The sequence below is a fragment of the Sphaerodactylus townsendi genome, linkage group LG01 (assembly GCF_021028975.2).
Source record: "Sphaerodactylus townsendi isolate TG3544 linkage group LG01, MPM_Stown_v2.3, whole genome shotgun sequence".
In the NCBI taxonomy this organism is placed as follows: domain Eukaryota; kingdom Metazoa; phylum Chordata; class Lepidosauria; order Squamata; family Sphaerodactylidae; genus Sphaerodactylus; species Sphaerodactylus townsendi.
Window position 1 is genome coordinate 10,412,379 of NC_059425.1, and position 14,020 is coordinate 10,426,398.

General features: G+C 50.4%; 1 protein-coding gene across 1 annotated transcript; it reads left to right on the forward strand.

Moving 5' to 3' along the window:
• The first annotated feature begins 530 nt into the window (after positions 1–530).
• Positions 531–8,435, forward strand: LOC125439100 (V-set and immunoglobulin domain-containing protein 10-like). Its single transcript, XM_048508011.1, has 4 exons — positions 531–624; positions 2,436–2,780; positions 4,148–4,447; positions 7,964–8,435. The coding sequence occupies exons 1-4, from the start codon at positions 561–563 to the stop codon at positions 8,080–8,082; spliced, it is 828 nt and encodes a 275-aa protein (XP_048363968.1). The 5' UTR covers positions 531–560; the 3' UTR covers positions 8,083–8,435.
• Positions 8,436–14,020: the final 5,585 nt, after the last annotated feature.

Genomic DNA, 14,020 nt, shown 5'->3' on the forward strand with positions numbered 1-14,020 from the left:
GATCTGAGGTTGCAAATGCCTTAGCAGACCAGGTGCTCGGGAACAGCAGCCGCAGAAGGCCATTGCTTTCACCTCCTGCACGTGAGCTCCCAAAGGCACCTGGTGGGCCACTGCGAGTAGCAGAGTGCTGGACTAGATGGACTCTGGTCTGATCCAGCAGGCTCGTCCTTATGTTCTTTTGTTCTTATGTCAACATAACTTCACCTTTACTAGAATGTAAGATCAGAAATGGAATCATTCATTTCCGACTCCGCTATCAGTCCTGCCCTGGGCTGGAGGAAAATGGACGCACTTTTGGGGGGTCAGCAGTCTATCCACCATGAGGAAAAATTAGTCTGCGGGCAAAGTAATTGCTTCTCCTTTTGGTCTGCAGTGGACAGGAAGTGAGACGGAGTGGAGGTGTTCGGGGGCCTGCAGAGGAAGCTGCTGTGGTCGAGGCTGTGGTCTCGGGGATGGGGGTGCGAAATGCCAGCCTGAAGGCTGTGCCGGAAGAGACAGGCTTTGTGGAACCGCAGCCCAGTTCAGGGGTGAGGGCAGACGGAGCAGGGGAAGGAGCAGGGATGGAGGTCCCAGGCTTTTGGTGTGTGACGCTGCTGCTGCTGCTGCTGGATCGCCGGTGCTCAGGTGAGCTTTGCCCAAAGACCAGCCAAAATCCGACTTGCCTCCTGGCGTGCCAAGAGGGACCCAGGAGGGCGGAAGCTTGGTGATTTTGCCTGTATGAGTTGTTCCGCCGGGCCTTTGGAGGGTCCAGTCGCTGAGGTGCGCCCCCCCGCCCCCCCTTCCTTGCTTTGCTCCCTGGTTCTCTTGCTCCCTATTTTATAATCTGTTTTTGCATATTTATTGCTATTTTTAGGGAGGAGTGAGTGGCGTCCAGGGAGTTTTGCTCCCTATAGCCTTGACCTCGCCCGAAAGGGCAGACAAAATAGAATGGAACTTTGCTCCCTTCTTTTTGGGGTGGTTTTTAAAGGTTGCTCCTTTAAAGGTTGCTCCCTTTTTAAAGGTTGCTCCCTTCTTTTTGGGGTGGTTTTTAAAGGAATTGGATTGCGGCACGCCATTTTTATTGTTATTGTTTTGACCGCTGTTTACATGGTTTTAACGGTTTTAACGAATTTTAGTATATACGGTCACTATTGCGACCCTTGTTATATACTGTACATAGATTATGTTGTGCACCGCCCTGAGCCCCTTGGGGATTGGGCGGTCTATAAATTTAAATAAATAAATAAATAAATAAATAAATAAATAAATAAATAAATAAATAAATTTGTGGGGGTATAGCATCCCAGGGGAAAGAGGGACCGTGCTTCTATGGGTTCCTGACCCACAGGCAGGAACAGATCCTGGAATCGGGAGGCACACAGAAGGTGGGTCTTGATCAGTGATGGCGAACCTTTTCGAGATCGAGTGCCCAAATTGCAGCCCAAAACCCACTTATTTATCACAAAGTGCCAACACGGCAATTTAACCCGAACACTGAGGTTTTAGTTTAGAAAAAACGTTTGGCTCTGAGGCGTGCGTTACTCGGGAGTAAGCTTCGTGGTAGTCGGTGCCTTTGCTTTGAAGCAACCCTGCAACTCTTCCAACGTGAGTGAATCATAACCCTAGGAGGGTTTACTCAGAAGCAACCCCCATTGCCATTAACCGAGCTTACTCCCAGGTAAAGGATTGTGCATTATTATTATTATTATTATTATTATTATTATTATTATTATTATTATTATTATTATTATTATTGTTGTTGTTGTTGTTGTTGTTGTTGTTGTTGTTGTTGTTGTTGTTGTTGTTGTTGTTGTTGTTGTTTATTAAATTTAGTATACCGCCCTATCCCCGAAGGGCTCAGGGCGGTATACAGATAAAACATCAGCTAAAAACATACATATAATTAAAACAACAGTCATATCTTAAAACATCGCCCGCGCCCTTACGAAACCCTCCTAATACGAAATAATTGGTCCTGATGGTATTAGGGCCCATGGGGATAAAGTTCTTTGTATGAAAATCAGTGGGGTTTAACAGCGCTTAACAGGGTTACCTACACTGCTTCCCCAAAAATAGGTCTTAGGTTTAATGCTAACAATTGAGCCTAGAGGCCCAGGCCAGCCTAGATGTGTGTGTGGGGGGGGGACGGACTCTGCGCGTGCCCACAGAGAGGGCTCTGAGTGCCACCCCTGGCACCCGTGCCATAGGTTTGCCACCACTGGTCTTGATTGTCCTCACAGAAGGGTTTATTTTCTGGGGTGCTGTGTAGTTTCCGGGCTGTATGGCCGTGTTCTAGCAGCATTCTCTCCTTTTTTAACTGGAGAGAACGCTGCTAGAACACGGCCATACAGCCCAGAAACCACACAGCACCCCAGTGATTCCGGCCGTGAAAGCCTTCGACAACACATAGGTTTATTTTCTGTCTGTCTCCCTCCCGCATTTTGTTTCACGCTCAGGGACTGCAAATATTTCCGCCTGGAACCCTTGTCACTATCAAGTGAGGGGCATCCAGGGACGGTCAGTCTTGCTCCCGATAGCCTTGACCTCGCCCGAAAGGGCAGACAAAATAGAATGGAAGTTTCAGCCCCGAGCTGGCCTCGATCTCGTGATTGCCGAATTCACCGGCGGGAAACTGCAGCGGCCCAATCCGGGCGACAGGTTTGGGCGGCGGCTAGGAATGGCGGGCGAGGCCACGCTGAGGATTGCCGAGCTGGAGCTGGGAGACGGTGGCGTCTACGTGGCCCGGGTCAGGCTGGCTTCTGCCGTGGTTGAAGAGCACTCGTTCACTTTCCGGGTCCATGGTAAGGAATGGCTGAGCCGGGGAGAAGAACCGGCACCGTGTTCCTATCAGCAGAGTTTAAAGCGGAGTCGTTCTGGTAAGATGAGAAGGTCTAGTAGTCTTCTTGCACACTCTGCAGCCTCCTACCACTCTTGGAAAAGAATACTCTCCACTCAAGATGTTCTTTCCATAGGAAGGTTTTACTTTTGCAGTTGCAAGGTTACACAAGTCTATGCTACACAAGACTATAAGACTATACAGAGCTCTTCAGCAAGAACATAGCGAACACACACTGAACTAGCCACTCAACTCAGACTCAGAACTTAGAATATGCAATGCATTTCTTGTTATACATTCAACAAGGATACTTTTCCCCCACCCTGGCAACAGCTTCTCATTGGTCTAGAGCAGTGGTTCCCAAACTTATTTGGCCTACTGCCCCCTTTCCAGAAAAAATATTACTTAGCGCCCCCTGGAAATTAATTTTTTTTAAATTTTAATAGCAATTAAACAGAAAGATATATGTATTAATGTTTCTACCTGTGGCCATCACCGCCCCCTGGATTGCTGCAGCACCCACCAGGGGGCGGTAGCGCCCACTTTGGGAATCACTGGTCTAGAGCATAGGTGTCAAACTCCCAGGCCTCCAGATGTTATAGACTACAGTTCCCATCATCCCCTGCCAGCATGATGCTGGCGGGAATGATGGGAATTGTAGTCCATAACATCTGGAGGGCCACAAGTTTGACACCTGTGGTCTAGAGCAGTGGTTCTCAACCTTCCTAATGCCGCGACCCTTTAATACCGTTCCTCATGTTGTGGTGACCCCCAACCCTAACATTTATCCATTTTACAGATGGAGAACACTGATGCAGAGAGTCTTAGGCGACCCCTGTGAAAGGGTCGTTCGACCCCCCCAAAGGGGTCCCGACCCCCAGGTTGAGAACCAGTGGTCTAGAGGCTTGGTGAACAGGATTCAACATGATGAAGGTTTCCAGGAGAACTCTCACCCATTACAAACATTAAAAAACCCTTAACAAGGTGTTAAGGGCTTATACAAACTAAGATCCGAGTCTGGTAGCCTCGTCTCCTCCAAACTACATGAGCTCTGCAGCCTTCTGCTGCTTTTGAGTCTCCACCCCTTTCTGGGTCAACCCATTCTGAGCATGGGGGTTACACTGGCAGGGGCTGATGGGAATTGTAGTTCATGAACATCTGGAGAGCCGCAGGTCCCCAGCTAGACTGACTGTCTCCGGCCTCTTTGCTGGGCAAACTTCTGCTGACTAGAAGATGAACCTTTTGTGAACCTTTCTTTTTTTAATATCATGACAGTTCATTGCGCATTTGCTTCCAGCTGTAGAACTGAGACCTCTCTCCTGTTCTCAACAGAGTCAGTGCCAGAACCACGGATCGTCCCCCGGCTCGTCTCCAGGACTGCAGAGGCGTGCAACGTGACCCTTCAGTGTCTGGGGTCCGAGAAGGGGGGCATTAACGTCTCCTGGAAAAGCGGGGATCAGCTCAGCTTCCTAGAAGGGAGCTCAGACTGGTACCAGCTGTCTGGCGGAAGCACGGATCTCCGCGTGTCCTGGTGGCCCAACTCCTCGGACCCCACCTTCACCTGCCTGCTCAGCAACGCCTTTGACCAGAAGAGCGCCTCGTTGGACTTGGCCAGCATCTGCTACAATGGGAGTAAGTCAGAGGAAGATTCGAATGTAGATCTATTCGAGACTTGGGGTTAGTAGTCAGATTTAGGGAGAGGCTAAATTGCCTGAATTCAATTCTAATTCTCCATTCGGTTTGTACCCGCCTGGGCCGGACTCCCCGCTTCTTGGGGTCTCCCTGGGGGGTCTCTAGCCCACCCCCTCCCCCTGGCGTAGGAGGTTAAGAGCTCGTGTATCTAATCTGGAGGAACCGGGTTTGATTCCCAGCTCTGCTGCCTGAGCTGTGGAGGCTTCTCTGGGGAATTCAGCTTAGCCTGTGCACTCCCACACACGCCAGCCGGGTGACCTTGGGCTAGTCACAGCTTCTCGGAGCTCTCTCAGCCCCACCCACCTCACAGGGTGTTTGTTGTGAGGGGGGAAGGGCAAGGAGATTGTCAGCCCCTTTGAGTCTCCTGCAGGAGAGAAAGGGGGGATATACATCCAAACTCCTCCTCCTCTTCTTCTTCTCCTTCTCCTTCTTCTTCTCCTCCTCCTCCCCCTCCTTCTCTTCCTCTTCTTCTTCTTCTTCCTCTTCCTCCTCCTCCTCCTCCTCAGGCTACTGGTAAGCTGGATTTGACGAAGGGCTGATTATACCATCATTCCCACCACTGAGACCATTAAACCTGGAGCTCTTTTCCTAATCAATGTAGAAGAAGAAGAGAAGAGTTTGGATTTATATCCCCCCTTTCTCTCCTGCAGGAGACTCTTCTTCTTCTTCTTCTTCTTCTTCTTCTTCTTCTTCTTCTTCTTCTTCTTCTTCTTCTTCTTCTTCTTCTTCTTCTTCTTCTTTCCACACCTGGCAATTATTGTGCCTGGTGGGAGACGGGACAGATGAAAGAACCCCAGCCACTGAGCTGCATGGTGAAAGGGGTTTTTCAAGAAGCCTTGCAGGATTCTTTTAGAATGGTCCCTGAGCTCTTCCTGCGGAACTCCTTGCTACCGCTGATGATGCAGAGGGCCGGGGGGAGGCAAGGGCCAAAAGGTGAACCAGAGAGACCTCATTGGAGAGGAAATGGCTGTGGCCGGGGGCAGCGGTCCAAGGGCGTGGGAGGGAGGTTGCTCCCTGTGCCGGAAGCAGAGCCTAGCTCACCCTCAGCAGTGGGGGCCGACGGTGGTGGAGAAGGAGCAGCGATGGAGCCCCCCCCCCACTTTTAGTGGCGGCGGCTGCTGGATCTCCTGCTCCCAGATAAGCTGAATCTGGGCTTTGGCCCTCCCCCCACCTGGGTGCAGCTCCGTCTCGTGAAGAAACGGGGGCCCAGCAGGGCTTTCAGGTCCCCTCCGGCCATTTCTGAAACTCTGGAAATGTTCGAAAGAAATCTGCAGAGTGGCCTCTGAGGGCGTCTGCCAGTCAGAGGGGAAAAGGCAGGCCAGCCTGACCTTTTAGGAGATGCAGCGTGGGGCATGGATGGAGCCCCCCAGATTGTTGCCAGAACTGCTCCTGGGGGTGAATTTTATGCCCTCTGGACCAGGCTGGTCTTGCTTTTCTTTGCATCTGATCCACCCAGAGTCCCATTCACCCATGGGGTGGTGGTGGTGGTTTGTCCAGTGATATACTGGCGATTTGGGTGAATGAGGTGGGGTGGCAGACCACCCTACTAACAAAATTGGATCTTGTGTGTACCCACCCTTTTCTGAGGACTGCTCCTAACACAAGTCATGGATGGAGGGGAATGCCCTCTTCTGGTAAGAGGAGGGGTGAGAATGAAGAGCAGTGCCATTTGTTGTTGTTGTTGTTATTGTTGTTATTGTAGATTTCACAGCTGCCAGTTCTTTAGCTGGTTGTTGGCCTTCATTACAATTCAAGCCTCACCCAGAGGCCTAGGAAGTTGTCATGTATCGGCGTAGTATTCCTGCGGATCCCAGCATTTTTAAAATTATTATTATTATTATTATTATTATTATTATTATTATTATTATTATTATTATTATTATTATTATTATTATTGTAGATTTCACAGCTGCCAGATCTTTAGCTGGTTGTTGGCCTTCATTACAATTCCAGCCACACCCAGAGGCCTAGGAAGTTGTAATGTATCGGCGTAGTATTCGTGCGGATCCCAGCAGGGCTGCCTTCTGAATTTGACAGATGTTAATTTTGTCAATTCGAAGATGTTTCAAGTGCTGCCCCAGTGTTTTTGGGAGGCGCCCAGCGTGCCGATTACCACTGGGACGACCTCAGCTGATTTGTGCCATAGACACTGAAGCTCGATTTTCAAATCATGATGATGATGATGATGATGATGATGATGATGATGATGATGATGATGATGATGATGATTGTAGATTTCACAGCTGCCAGTTCTTTAGCTGGTTGTTGGCCTTTCATTACAATTCCAACCTCACCCAGAGGCCTAGGAAGTTGTAATGTATCGGCGTAGTATTCGTGCGGATCCTAGCAGGGCTGCCTTCTGAATTTGGCAGATGTTAATTTTGTCAATTTGAAGATGTTTCAAGTGCTGCCCTTGTGTTTTTGGGATGATGATGATGATGATGATTACTATTACTATCATTATTATTACTGCTACACCACACAATCCTTTCTGTTAAAGCCAACGCAGGTGGTGGCTGTCGGCACAGCAGCAGGACTGATAAGTCCATTACCTGCTAAATTGAGCTAATTATTATGGGCTGTGTGGGAAAGTTCCTCCTTGTGCTTGTGCTGCCTCTTCATGGACACCAGGGGGCGCCTCAGAGCCTTCCTTGTCCCCTGCAAAAGAGAGCTCCCAGGCTGCCTCTTTCCGCTTCCCCTACCTTTTCCATCATCATACCTGGACCTTTCTCACGGGGTCGCCCTCTTCGCCTCCTCTCTCTGCCCTCCACCCCCTTCACCAGCCAAGGGTCCTGATCCTTAAGGGCAGTCTTGTGCAGCCAGTGCTGGGCCTCCTCCAGAGGTGAGTCGGGGCCCTTGTCTATGGTGACCAGACGTCCCGCTTTTGGCGGGACAGTCCCGCCTTAAAACAATTTGTCCCGCGTCCTGCAGGTTTTTTGAACCATCCCGATTTTTGGAAGGCTGCCGCACTGCCTTCTGGGGTGTGCCCCAGAAGGCAGTGTGGCAGCCTCCCGCCTGGGCTGGGCTTCAGGAGGCCAAGATGCCTTCTGGGGCGCTCCCGTTTCCTGCCCTGTCACAGGGTGGGAAACCGGGAGCGCCCCAGAAGGCAGTGCAGCAGCCTCCCGCGACCCAGCGACCGCCCAGGGCCTGCGACTGCTGCTGGAGCTCCCACGCTTCAGGGGCAGGGAAACGGGAGCACACCCAGAAGGCAGTCGCAGCCCACTGTACGGCTTTCTTTATGGGCGGCGCATACGCTACAAGACCGGATTCTGGTTTACAAAGGTGACGATCTGGTCACCTTGTCCCACCCGCCAAAGGGGAAAGTTGAGTTTGAGCCCCTGTGGGCATCAGGTTACAGGTTGGGAGGTCAGTAGGCCTGTTTGTGTCTGGCTCCCACCCTGCCCTAAAGCCTGCACGCCCTCCCACCCACCCCCGTTCCCTTCTTGTTCCCTACAGGATGCAGCAGCGAGTGCCTCTCCTGGGTGCGGGTGACCATGCTGGTTGGGGTCTTGGTGCAGATCCTCATTGTTGCTGCACTGAACGTGCTGGAAAGAATCAGGCAGGAGCAGAACTGAACGGCGGCAGGAGCAGCAGCTGGGGCCAGCCAGACGCCATCGGTGGACTCTGGGGCAAAGGAGGGCCTGCTGGAAAGCTCTTTCCACAGCAGCGGCCACCGGGCATGTTTTGCAGAGCTGGGAGGTGGATCCTCCATGTCTGCCTTGGCCGAGTTCCCACCATTTCGGACACCTCCTCACCCAAAGATTTTGGAAATGTTTGCACAGCTCTCCCCAAGAGCAGGTCCCCACTGATGGGACCCACAGCCCAAGCTTGTGTTTTAGGTGGGCGGACCTTCATCCAGGTTCACCTGTCCTTTGCTGATCCACCAACGTCCCATTGTAACGAACCAGTAAAGTCCAGTCAAAAGCAACTGTATTAAGTTCTTTATTGAGCTGGCATTCTAAGTCAGTGACAGGCAATGCAGGAACTAACTCCCCCCCACACAAGCAGCCGCTTTTACGGGCTTCAGAGAAGTTCCCGCCAAGAGCAAGAAAACAGTAAACAATTTAGGTTCTCACCCAGAAACTCACCCAGACAGTTTCACACAGACAAGAAAGCATCAACTGATAACTATTCCGGGCGCCCCGCCAGAACCTACAGCAGGAGCCACCTCAAGGTTGAAACGCAACCTTACACCCCATGTTCCCTCATTACTACTGTGGTCCAGCTTGGTTGGGGAGAGGGCAGAGGTGTAGCAAGGTGGGGGAAGCGCTTGGTGCACTGGTACGTCCCACGCCCCTGCTACACCCTCACTACGCCCCCACAGGGTGCCCGCCCGGTTCATCATGCACCCCCTTCCCTTTGGAGCTACGCCTCTGGGAGAGGGACCAGGCCTTCTCTGCTGTTCTTACGTCCTTTGGTGGGCTCATAGGGTATAACCATCCCTTAGGCAATTTACAACCCGGGACCAACTCGATTTTACAGTCAGTGTCTCGGTGTGGGGGTAACGAATCACATTCCTTTCCCTCAAAAACCTGCCATAGATCCTGATATGGTGTTGGGACATTCAATGCAGACACATGGCTCCCGTACCTGAGTGGGGTGGGTGCTTCAGGGGGATGCAGTGACATATGGTCGCCACAAGGGGGCTTAGTGAATGTGACCACATGATCTGCCCATTGAATTTTTGAGTCATGATCGATTAACCAGGACGTTCCCAGAATCACAGGATCTTCAGAGATATTTGCTATGACAAAACTCCTGTGTTCCCAACGTTCAGCGCATTGGACCAGCACCCGTTCAGTTCGAGTATTTACTGGGGGTCCACGCATCGGACTTCCGTCCATTTGGTTAAAGGACAGAGACTTAGGTAAGGGCACCATCTGTACATCTAGATCAGGGGTCCCTAAACTTTTTAAACAGGGGGCCATTTCACTGTCCCTCAGACTGTTGGAGGGCCGGACTAAAAAAACTATGAACAAATTCCTATGCACAAATGATTGTGAAATGTTTGATTCCACCTTTCAGCCTTTCTGTCATGGTCTATTTTTAGAACAGTGACCAAAGTATGTCAAGTACAGGGTGGGCTCCAAATATTGTTGGGAGGCTGTGGGAATACCTTTCCCCTGTAAAAAAAAAAAAGAGGCAGAACTTTCAAGAATGAAGAGCATTCCATCTTAACCCAGGATCAGGTATCTTCCTGGGTTCTGCTTTCCTCCCTAGCAGCCAGCGAGCGGTCGCCAGCCTGAAAACTTTGATGCCAATGGGAGTGAGTATGGGACAGAAAGCCTGAGGAGCAACTTACATGGAGTAGCCGAGCATCAAATTCATTCATAAATTACAGGAACCTTTCATGAATGATATCAGTAATACACCAAAAACGGCTGAAGAAAAAAAGACACAGTCCGTAAGGGACGAAATATGAACGGTAGCTTATGTCCTCTGGTGTGTCAATACTTTATAAGCAGACCGAACCATAGTCACGTCCAAGTACTCAAGCAATTGTTTGATAGATGATACTTCAGTGACGTGGTCCTAATGTAACATCTGGTGAGGGAGATGTCATGCCCAAGGGGAAAGTTTCCTACGGCAAGTAAATTGTCAAAGCGGTGCTTAAAGTATACAGTTCCAGCTGTTTCGTTCATATACAATTGTGCAAAGTAACGCAAGCAATCAGTAATATGCACTGTGTTCTGCAAGAGCTCAATTAATGCTCTTGTTTTTGATATCCAGCAGATCTTCTATAACAAGCAATCTTCAACAACACGCAGCAATCTTCAATGATATGCAAAACGCTATGCGCTACGAGCGTTTTGGGTGTACGACCTTCATTGGGTGTAACCCTTTCTGGATTCATGGACACTGCATGAATCCAGAAAGGGTTACACACAATAAAGAGAGACTAACTATCGCAGAGTGATCAAAAGTACGCCGCGTTAAATTATTGCATATATGAGCACTTTAGCACTGATAAGAAGAACCGAAAGCGGCTCGTAGCGCATGGCGTTTTGCATATCATGGGAAGATTGCTGCGTGTTGTGAGGGGGGAAGGGCAAGGAGATTGTAAGCCCCTTTGAGTCTCCCCAGGAGAGAAAGGTGTGATATAAATCCAAACTCTTTCTCTTCTGAATCACCTTTAAGAACATAAGAACATAAGAACAAGCCAGCTGGGACTGTAACTCAGAGTCCATCTAGTCCAGCTCTCTGCTACCTGCAAGGTGGCCCACCTCAGGTGCCTTTGGGAGCTCCACATGCAGGATGTGAAAGCAAGGGCTCCTCATGCCTGTTGCTCCCGAGCACCTGGACTGTTAAGGCATTTGCAATCTCAAATCAAAGAGGGATCAAGATTGGTAGCCATAAATCGACTCCTCCTCCATAAATCTGTCTCGGGGCTCCCTTTAAAGCTATCCAGGGTTAGTGGCCATCACCACCTCCTGTGGCAGCATGCATCCATCCAAACACCAATCACACGTTGCGTGAAGAAGTGTTTCCTTTCCTATTAGTCCTAATTCTTCCCCCCCCAGCATTTTCAATGTGCCCCTGGTTCTAGGTATTGTGAGAAAGAGAGAAAAAGTTCTGTCAACATTCTTCTACTCCATGCCATAATTTTCCATAGACTTCTAATCATATCCCTCTCAGATCGCCTTCCCTCTCCAAACTGAAGAGTCCCGAACGCTGCAAGCCTCTCCCTCATAAGTGAAGGTGCTCCAGTCCCTCAATCCATCCCTTCATTGCTCTCTTATCTGCACTTTTGGTCTTGGGATCTCAAGTCTAATATCCCTTTTGAGTGATGTATGACCAGAACTGAACACAGGACTTTAAGTGCGGTCGCACCACGGCTTTATATAAGGGCGTGACAATCTTTGCAGTTTTATTCTCAATTCCTTTCCTAATTATCCCCAGCACAGAGTTTTGCCTTTTTCACAGCTGCCATGCATTGAGTTGACATTCCCATGGAACTATCAACTAAGACGCCCAAATCCCTCTTTCCTGGTCCTGTGACTGATAGCACTGGCCCCTGTAGCGTGTATGTGCAGTTTGGATTTTTTGCCCCTATGTGCATCACTTTACATTTTGCTACATTGAACTGCATTTACCATTTCCTTAGCCCACTCACCTAATTTATCAAGGTCTGCTTTGAGCTCTTCGCAATCCTTTGCAGTTCCCCACCACCAAGTTACATAATTTGGTATCATCTGCAAACTTGGCTACCACGCTACCCACAACCATCTGCTCTAAGCCACAGTCATTCAGCATATCCAAGAATGCTCTCCTTACTATGACCTGGACATGCATTTTTCCAGTTTATATGGGGATAGTTAAAATCGCCCATTACCACTGCTACATTTCTTTTGTTTCTTTATATTCCCTCTAATTTCTTTTCCATCTCAGAATCCCTCTTGTGCACTTTGGTCCAGGGGGACTAGCATAATATATTCCTAATGTTAAACTATCCTTCACACCTGGTATTGAAATCCACAGTGCTTCTGTAGGGGAATCAGCTCCCCTTGCATTGCCTATTTTATGTGACACTCATGTGTTTCCTTTGACGTAGAGGGCAAATTCCCACCCCCAACATGTCTGTCCTATCCTTCCTGCAGAGTTTAAAACCTGGGATGACAGCAACCAATTTGTGCCTCTCCTTTATTCCAATTCATGTCTCTGTGATGCCCACTCTATGTCAATGTCCCTTCCACGTGTTCTCTCCCCAACCCAAGACTCCCCCGCAAAGCAGCTCCGGCTCTTCCCAACTCACCAGAACTCCACAGCCTCCTCCCCTCCCCTCATCCAAGCCTCATTTTCTAACCTTCCTCCACCCCTACCCCCACTTTGCCTTCCTCCCCCACCTCAAGACTAACTCCCAACCCTCATACTCAACTACCAACCCCCAACCACTTTCCACCCTCCCCCACCACATCCTAATCTTTTCACCCTCCCCCAAGTCATACCTTCCAACGCTCCCCTCCTCTAGCCACACCTTCCAACCTCCCACCACCCAAAGCCTTACCTTCTAATGCTCCCCGCCCAAGCCTCACTTTGCCAACCCTTCCACCCCATCCCTCACCTTGCCACACTCCCCCACCCCATTACTAACCTGCCAACCCTCCCCACACCTTCCAACCTCCCACCATCCAAAGCCTTACCTTTCAACCCTCCCCTTCCCAACCCTCCACCTTTGCCACCCCTGGGCTCTCCACCCCCAAGCACCTAACCTGCTAACCCCACCCTCATGCTCTCCTACAACCATCCCCTTCCTCTGGCCACACCTACCTCCTGCACATGAAGCCTCTCATTCCATCCTCTCCCAATCTGCCCTTTCAACCCTCCCCCACCCTAAGTCACTCTGTTCCATCCTCTTCTACACCAGCCCTCACTTTGCCACCTTCCTCCACCCCACTCAACTCCTCTCCATCCTCCACCTATTCTCACCTTCCTCCCTACCTCAAGCCACACTCTTCAACCTGTCCCACCCCTGAGCCACAGATGCACACCCAGGTTGAAGTGTCACACAGCTTGAGTAAGGGGGTGGGGTGGGTGGCTGCTACAGCCCCACTAAAGCCCATTGCTGGAGAGGACCGTCCTCTTCTACCCCTTTCTAGGGCCCGCTGCATCTCCCCAGCAATGGGCTTGGCTGCTAGTAGATTGTTTGGTCGTGGTGAGAGAGGGTGGCTGCCCACGGGGAAATGTGTGTGTGTGGGGGAGGGGGGGGGGGGCTCAGATTTTGCCCTGGCTTCCTTTTTCCCTAGCTACACCTCTGGTTGCATCTCCTTCAACACATATCCTCGCTTGAGGAAGATGACCCCCTGACGCCAGTTGTCGTTGCAGGCAATCTGGATTTTGGATTTTGACCTTTAAGGCATTACACGGCCTGGGACCCTCGTACCTTCGGGACCACATTACCCCATATGTCCCTACTCGACCTCTGCGTTCAGCAGAGGCCAATTTGCTGGTGGTCCCCGGCCCCTCAATGATCGCGGCTGGCCTCCACACGGGCCAGGACTTTACCTGGCGCTTGGCTCCCGGCCCTTGGTAGAACACCCTTCCTGCCGGCTGGGCTCCGGACCCTCAAGCGGGACCTTGGGTGAGTTCCGCAGGGGCCTGTGGGCAGACCGTGTTGTTCCACTGGGCTCTTTGGGAGTGCCCAGTCGGCTGATATGTGGTGCCCCCCCCACTGCATCCTTGCCGTGGCACTGGTACATCAGGAGCCCTCATATTGAGGGGCCTGCCGTCCCCCTCTTGGGGTGGGTTGAAATTGAGGCTTGGGCGCCTTCTGTTTAAATCAGTTAGGATTATTAGCCGCTGTTTTATGTATTTTAAGATGTTTTATTGATGGAGCCTATGTAATTGTGTTGTATTGGATTTGCTCCTGTTTTATGTTTATATTATGTTGTTCACCGCCCGGAGCCCTTCGGGGATCGGGCGGTATAGAAATTGAAACAATAAATAAATATAAATACATCTAAATGCCAGAACTGGCAAAATTGATTCAGCTTGGTGCCAAAGACGCGGCTTAAA